A 7,887-nucleotide genomic window follows, 5' to 3' on the forward strand; every position below is an offset into this window, starting at 1 on the left:
GCCCTTTGATGCTTTTGCAACATCTTTAAGTACCAAAAGGAGTCGTAGAAGTTCCAAATTGGATGGATCTGTGGTTCTTGTTAGCTTCTCACATCCGGCTTTAGTAACGGATTTCCTGCAAAAAGCCACGAGGCTAAAACCCGGATCCCCTAATCGCTCTCAAAATGTCATGTGGCTCTCACCAAGTCAAATACAGACCAACCACAAGAAGAAATATGACATGCTGGACATTTTGCAACCTTTCGATGCAAATGCGACAGAACGAAGTACAAAGTGGATCAACAATGATGATTTGGACGTGTTTGTGATGTATGCGATTCCGATCAATGGAACTGGGGGACTAACTCTCCAAGAGGGCTTTCCTCCTCTAACGAGGCAATTGGGATGCTGGGATGCTGAGCAAGGGTTCCTCACCGATCCAGGGATCGGTGACATCGAAGTCAGTCAATCTTTCACCGCTCTGAATGGTGCTCATTTGCTTGTGGCTCATCTACCATGGCCTCCATTCATTATTTTTTCTGGTGCGGGTCACACTTCAGCCAACGCCAGTGGATTCCTACCGGACTTGCTGGAAATTCTTAGTGTTGCATTGAACTTCACTTTTGAATACGTACACCCAAACGATTGTGAGTGGGGTGGCATGGATGACAATGGTTCATGGAATGGGATAGTGGGAATGCTACAAGATGGAATTTGTCAACTGGCCGCCGCACCCTTGTCCATAACCACCGAACGAGCGAAGGTCATCGATTTTGGGAATCCTTTTTTTCTGGATGAGCTGAGCCTCTTTGGTTATGATCACAAAACCATAAACATATCAGGATATCTATCTATATTTCATCCTATCCTTTGGGTGGCTTTGGGGGTTTTGATTGCAATTTTGGCGTCTTATTTTCATGGCTTAAGCCGCTTCCACCTGGAAGAGTTCCATTCAGTTCCACACATGTTCTCCCTAGGAAATGCTTTGGGAGTGGTGCTTATTTGCTTCCTTCAAAGACAGTACCCTAAATTACAAATACTAACCGTTTATGGTCGGGCTCTCTATTTGACCACGTGTTTGAGTACGTTCATGTTCTTCGTTTTCTTCTGTGCGGGTTTAACCTCACATATGACCGTTCATACTAATGGGAATCAAATCTCAAGTCTCGATGACATATTGGAGCAAGAGATGCAAATGATCATTTTGGGAACTACATCCGAGGCTGAGCGGCTCAAGCATGCTCAACCAGGCTCGACCTTGCAAAAGATCTATGAGCAAACAATGGTCAATAGACCGGGCACTCAACTCAAATCCATTCAGGAGGTGCATCAACTGTTGGAAAGTGATCCCATGAACGTGTATTTTGGGCTCAAAACTTCCCTCCATGGATTGACCGGAATCAAAGCGCATCCTTTGACGAAACCCTTCAGCGTGCCATTTGCGTTTGGATTCGAGAAGAACTCGAAACTCGTTCGATGGTTTGACTACCATATGATGAAAATGAGCGAATCGGGGCTGATCGACAGTTTGCTGCATAAATGGTGGCCCAAAGAACACCACTTGTACGATGAGGAGGAGGTTGCAGAGCTCATTAGCCTTGATTTTGCTCACCTAGTGTTTCCTTTCGGTGTGTTAACTCTAGGCGCTCTCAGTTCATTTTTTGTAATCGTTATCGAACGGAAGTGGGGGGATCCCAAATAAAAACTACGGTGTTAAAACTAAAACAAACCAAAGTGTGTATATATAATCCGCTAAAAATATCAATGCCGTTTAGAACGACTTCATCAAAAATATTTGAATTATAAATAAACTTTTTGGACTGACATTGAGGCAATTGAGTTGCTGGACTGACTGGGGAGTTGAAGATGACAATCGATTATTAGAGATGTTTTTTGGCAAATAGAAGGCATACAGAAACAATGGCCGCACATGTCCCAATGATGGCCAACTGTTGGATTACATTCAATCCGGTTCTGAGAACGGCTTGCCACCCACCATTAGATTGTACCCAAAGACAGATCTGGAGCAACGAGATCGGTATTACAAGGAAGGCTTCACGAATATACATATAAATAGAGTAGGAGCTAACTCACTCGATCCTTGATAAAGGCCAAAGTCCATTTGGTAAGTTGTGATAAAATTCCACTTAAATGATGCTTCACAGCCAAGATTGAGACGTCACTACAGAAGAAGAATAGGACGAGTATCCGCTCACGAGTAATTTGACCGCCCTAAACATGAGGATAAGTAAAGAACTGGAGTGTTGTCACGCAAATCTAAGTACATATTGAAACCGTTATCGAGGGGATTCACATTGACGCTCGTATCTGCAGTTAAATATTTCAAAAAACGCTTACTTCAAAAAGTTCATTCAGTAGAGCCATAAACTTATTCATGGTCAAAGAGCGGATATCCACTTGCTCTGCTCGCCATCGGACCTGGTCTCGCTCACGAGAGCGGCAAAATTCATCGGCTAGCAATTGTAGATCCCGACCTGCTTGTCGCCAAGCTGGGTTCTAAAACACAATATAATTTATATTAGATATTTCTTTGTCGCTCGACTTATGACATGCAGACCTGAAAATTTCCGAGGTTAAAAGAGTCATTTCGTCTTCGGTTTGAGGATCGGACCGAGAACGGCGATGGCGGCGATGATGGCGATCCCCAACCTCCATCGGATGCGTCCATATGCGCTGAATGATCATGGTAATCCATCAGACCCTCGGATTCCTCTAGAGGCCGGGCCTCGAGTCCAGCTCGCCTCATTTGTTCATGGAAGAAGTGCAAATAGAGCTCGCTGCCTTCAGCCTCGATTTCTTGCACCGGACACGAGCCTTGACCCTCAAGACCGGTCAATCCGGCCAATAAGGCTCCTGAGGTGGGCCACCACTCGGTCACGTGCTCTAATAAGCCGGAGCGCCAACCCTCCGACCCACTCACGACGGACTCATCCAAGTTTAAGCTATCCAAGCGACGTCGGCGTGCATTGAGAGCCGCACGCCGCGACAGTTCCAAGGCTGCGGCTTGGCGAAAACTGGCCGATCGACGCGGCACCGCCCCACCATGGTTCCCTGGAGGGGGCACAGGGCGTTCGAAACCGCCTTCCATGTCTAGTAATCAGAAAAAGGACATTTAACATGATAGTCTTGACATCTTGACCAACGCCAAATTCGCCAGCCAGCCAAGTCCTGACGAATATTCCTTAAGGGTTTTTCAGAATGCAGGATTTTGACACTTCAATCTCAGTTTCTTAAAGCCCATGCATGATGTCCTTCCTCCTAGTCACCTTGGGCTCCGAGCGCATTTTAGCACGGTTATCCAACTGATTGAGCATATAGAACATATTATTGAGGAACTAGAGAGATATGAGTCAGTTGATGTTGTCTATCTTGATTTGGCCAAGGCCTTTGATAAAGTAGATCATGGCCTTTTGTTGAATGAACTTCACGACTTTGGGATCCAAGGCAAGGTTCTCGATTCATTCATGATAGGAAGCAAATAGCAATTTTAGGGCCTCCACTTTTTTTAAACCAAATTTATTGACTTGCTTTAAAAGCTTAATATTACTAGCAGTCTCTCTTCATATGCTGACGATACGAAGTTAGTTTTTGGTAGGAATGACCACCATTCCAGTAGCCTGAAATTGCGCTCGATGAACTTTGGGTCAACGCCTTTGAATACCCGGCTCATAGATAATAGAAGTGAAGATATTGTGCAGGTCTCGTCCAAGACAAATTTAAGGCCAGCCCCGGAAAATAATGGAAAACGCCATGAGCATATCTAGTAGAAAGTGAGCCAAGCGTTTCAAATATTCCAAATATCATTTTGCCGCCAGATGAACGAAAATTGAATTTCAAGGCCGACTCGCATCCAAGTTGGTAATCTAAGTGATACAACGAAGTAATACCACATGACACCCTCCAGAGTCTACACGGTTTCTTAGATCCGCCCCATTGACCAACCAAAGAATGGACCGCCTCACGGCTCATGGCCCCAAATCCAGCCCGGCCCAGGCTAATTACCGGTTGGTCCCAGGTGGGCCATCCTGGCCGGTCCGGAGCTTGAGCTCCCATGGGATGAGAACGAGGAATGGGGCGTTTGACCCGTGTGCACCGTGTCCCACTCTTCTTCGTGCCACTCTGGGGTGGACGAGCCCGTAGTCCGGCGGGCGGCGCTGGTCGACGTGGGCGGAGTGTTGGTTGGTTCCCGCTCCCGCGTGCAGGCCGCCTCGTCCTCTTCCACAGGCGGGCAAGGAAATTTGCGGGCCATGGCGGGTCAGACGCCGCGATGGAATGCAATCGGGTCTCGAACCCGGGCCACCACTCCCAAAGGCGGAGTGATCGAGGTCCTCAAGAGCGGGTGGGGCGGGAATTCCAGATTTGGCTCTAGATTACCGAGGCTTACGCGAGTCTTACACGCTCAACGAGAAAAACTGAAGCGAACACAGACCAAAGAACCGATCAAGAAAAACTCAAGGGAGAGTGAGTCCCCAGAACTGTGCGACAAATTGAACAGGGCACATCACAAAGACAAGCTCAGGAAGTTCAAGCCCATCGAGACGCCACGGACAGAGGCATGTGTACACTATTCCGGTCGACAATAGTTCGAGATGATCCGTAGTAAGTAGGGAAATGAAATTTTGGCCTGGTAGGTTCAAAATTATAGTCTTTATTCCGAGTTAAATACAGAATTTAGAGACACGACTTCCTTATTGTATGGTTATAAATATGATCACTAGGTGGCGCCCTAACCTTGGTCAGAAATCAAGGATATTTTATGGAGATAAGTGCCATGCAAAATAGACCATGCGGCATTTAGGCGTTGTTTCCATATAGATACATTGCTCAGTGGTTAAGAACGTTTCAAAAGAAATATCCAAACACATCTTAGCTATCTATTACCTGATTATATTTCTGATTATAGATTTTTAAGGAATTCCAACAGAGATTGAAAAAGCATTTTATCCAAAACCTATTCCATGAGAATTAGTAGCTTATATAGTGGGCACTTGAATATAGTTAAGGATATGATCTATCGATTGAACGACCCGATCAAAAATTATACCCTATCAAACTCGAGTACATAACAAAGCACAGAATAAATTCATACTATTTATTCTATTCTTCTAAATAATTACCAGAAGCGCATATTATCTTACACACTTTTTAAAATGATTATTTTTCTGATTAAGAGTAATTCTATGGACCTTAAGCCAATTATAGAGATTGTGTGCGATCTGTAGCTTTCTTTTGCGCCTAATTGGGTTAACTTCTTCAAAACGATAAGAATTATAGTCAAAGATGTCCGAGCTGCGTGAAAAAGTCTTTGCGCGTTTTGCCAAGTACTTCGGATTAGCCAGGAAAATCGTCTACAATATAAAAAAAATGTACAATGAGTCTGGAGGGTTAAAAAAGAGGTCAAATAATTCAGGAAGGCCTCGATCCGTCCGAACTAGGTACAACTTTTTTTTACTGTAGACGGTTTTCTTGGCAATTCCAAAGTACACCAGCAACAATACGCGCAAAGATTTTTGTAAGTTTGAGGGGGCACAATTTTGGCTCACTCTAAGAAGAATTGAAAATTGAAGCACAAAGTCGTAGCAACCAGGGTCTAGTCTCATTAAAGCTTGCCTAAACCGTACCAACCCTCCTTAAAGATGGTTTGAAACGAATATCTAAAGCCCGCCACCAAATTCCAGCCGCAACCCGAGTCTAGATTATCAAATTATGAAAACTTGCATTGAAAGTGGCGGTCTGTACATGTACGATTAACCTCCGGGAGTGAAATTAACTTTTTTGTCAATCATCATCTCAACGGACTAACTCTAGTTCTATCATGGAGGGGACCCGTTGAATATAGAAAAGTGTAACACTATGGGATTTCATACTAGTACGCCCTCTGGTTCTACCATGAAAAAAGTGTCACTACACTTCTTACTGATGACAAAATGTTGGCACCAAATATTGCTTTCGTATTTCTGCATGTTTTTGTCACTTACCACGTAATGACTTCTTTATCAAATGACTAAAATAATTAAAAATAATTATCGAACAATTTCCTAAGACGGCGAACAATTTTGTCACTGAAAATTTGGAAGCACTGGATGTGCTTAAATCATGTTAGTTCTTGCCACGATTGTGGCGCAGCCTGACGAACTCGCACAGCTGAAATCCGATCCGGTACTTTACACATCCCTTCCCACACCATGGCTCGTCCATTGTCCTTAATTTATACCATATGTATGCAATCAGGTGCGACCCCTACGGACTGGAATTCTGCAAACGTTTATCACTTGTTCAAAGGGAGGTCTCCTAAAACTCCCAGTAACTGTAGGCCTATATCCTCAACATGTGTGGCTTCAAAAGTTATGGATACGCCGGTAAAGAAGGTGATACTTCGATCCTTAGAAGCTCGTGAGTGGATAAGTCCATGCCAACATGGCTTTAGACCCTCCCAATCTTTTGTCACAAATCTTCTGTCGTTTCAAAACTATGTGGTTGATGCAATGGAGGAAGGCTTTCCAGTTGAGCCTGTTTATCTGGACTTTGCAAAGGCCTATGATAAAGGTTAGGAATGGCCAAGATTCCACTAGCTTTGCAAAGGACTTGGACTTAGATCGAATCTACTCTTGGGTTATGGAGAGTAATATGTCCCTGAACGAAATGAAATTCCGCTCAATAAGGTTTGGGTCAACTCCTTTACATACTCCACTCATAGCCAATGGAGGTATAGATATTGAGCAGGTCTCATCTATAAAAGATTTAGGTGTAGTCCTCCAAAATAATGGAAAGTTCGATGAGCATATCTAGTTGTAAGTGGGTAAAGCTTTTCAAATGTGTTGTTGGATATATCGCAGATTTAAGTCCCGAGATAGCATCACGATGCTAACTCTGTACAAGTCAATTGTCCAGCCACATCTTGAATATGCTTCACCCATTGGGGCTCCAATGAGTTCAGCAGGTTTGCAAAAGGTCGAAGAAGTCCAAAGATGTTTCACTAGGAACATCACAGGAATGAGAGAGCTCTCGCATTGGGAGAGACTAGAAAAGTAGGGACTGTACAGTGTTCAGAGAAGGTACGAAAGGTATCTGATACTGCACGTCTTCAAAGCATACATGAGCGTTGTCCCAACCCAAGAAGTGGGGTCAATTCTAGTGACCGTAGAGGCTTCATGTGCGTTTTGAGAGCACCTTCAAGCCCTCGAGAATCCAAGCTAGTTCGAACAATGAAGTCCACATTCTTCTTTCTCGGGCTTCTTCATTGCTTGATTTGCTTCCTTCTAATATTCGTAGTAGGAATATGTAGGCCTTATTGCTCCGTAGAATATTTCAAGCTAGACTTGGACAAATTTGTAGATAGCATTCCAGATCAAGCCTACATTCAAGATTAGCTCGGTCTGCCAACTCAAACTCGTTGTTAGACCAAATATCATATAAAGATTGAAAGGTAATAAATAGACGAGTCGCCTGACGCCTCGAATGGCAGAAGCTCGACAAGAATCTTGTTTTTCATGGTTTTAAGTTAAAATAGTACCAACTGTGATAGCAGTGAGCGGGGCCACGCCCACAAACAGTGCCCCCCCCCATTAATCTATGATATGCCCTGTTCAATGCACCTCCCCTTCCAAACCTTCCACTGCCCATATTCCCCGGCCCACGTCTTTTTCAAGACGCAAGCTTTGAGCCCTCCATCCCTCTTCTTCTTCCCAATCATCCCTTCCCTTTCTGCCTCTCAATGGCCATAATGATCACTCTTTTGTAGATCGGATTGAACAACTCCGGTATCCGAGGAACCATATATCTCTCATCTTTTAAACAAAGTTCGGGAGGCATTAAGTAAGGATGGAGCTGAATATTTGTCAACAAATAACCGAAAGATTTAAATCAATAAAGGTAAGTTTAAGAAAC

The 7,887-nt window shown here is 44.0% G+C and overlaps 1 protein-coding gene across 1 annotated transcript; it reads right to left on the bottom strand.

The window, feature by feature from the left end:
* Window positions 1-1,692: 1,692 nt before the first annotated feature.
* LOC131885417 (uncharacterized) lies at window positions 1,693-4,503 on the bottom strand. The gene is made up of 5 exons (XM_059233448.1): window positions 4,003-4,503; window positions 2,558-3,090; window positions 2,338-2,496; window positions 2,074-2,211; window positions 1,693-2,000 (listed from the first exon to the last, which is right to left on the bottom strand). Exons 1-5 carry the CDS (start codon window positions 4,247-4,249, stop codon window positions 1,860-1,862), a joined length of 1,218 nt encoding a protein of 405 aa, XP_059089431.1. The 5' UTR covers window positions 4,250-4,503; the 3' UTR covers window positions 1,693-1,859.
* Between the last annotated feature and the right edge of the window lie 3,384 nt (window positions 4,504-7,887).

Source organism: Tigriopus californicus, chromosome 8 (genome assembly GCF_007210705.1).
Source record: "Tigriopus californicus strain San Diego chromosome 8, Tcal_SD_v2.1, whole genome shotgun sequence".
NCBI classification, from domain to species: Eukaryota; Metazoa; Arthropoda; class Copepoda; order Harpacticoida; family Harpacticidae; genus Tigriopus; species Tigriopus californicus.

What these genes read in the sequence shown, in the direction of transcription:
- LOC131885417 (XM_059233448.1), bottom strand. Translation starts at nt 4,249, where the DNA reads ATGGCCCGCAAATTTCCTTGCCCGCCTGTGGAAGAGGACGAGGCGGCC. An exon ending in GGCCCACCTGGGACCAACCG is followed by an intron (nt 3,091 to 4,002) that starts GTAATTAGCCTG and finishes TCTGATTACTAG; the next exon opens with ACATGGAAGGCGGTTTCGAA. An exon ending in TGGCCTTTATCAAGGATCGA is followed by an intron (nt 2,001 to 2,073) that starts GTGAGTTAGCTC and finishes TCGTTGCTCCAG; the next exon opens with ATCTGTCTTTGGGTACAATC.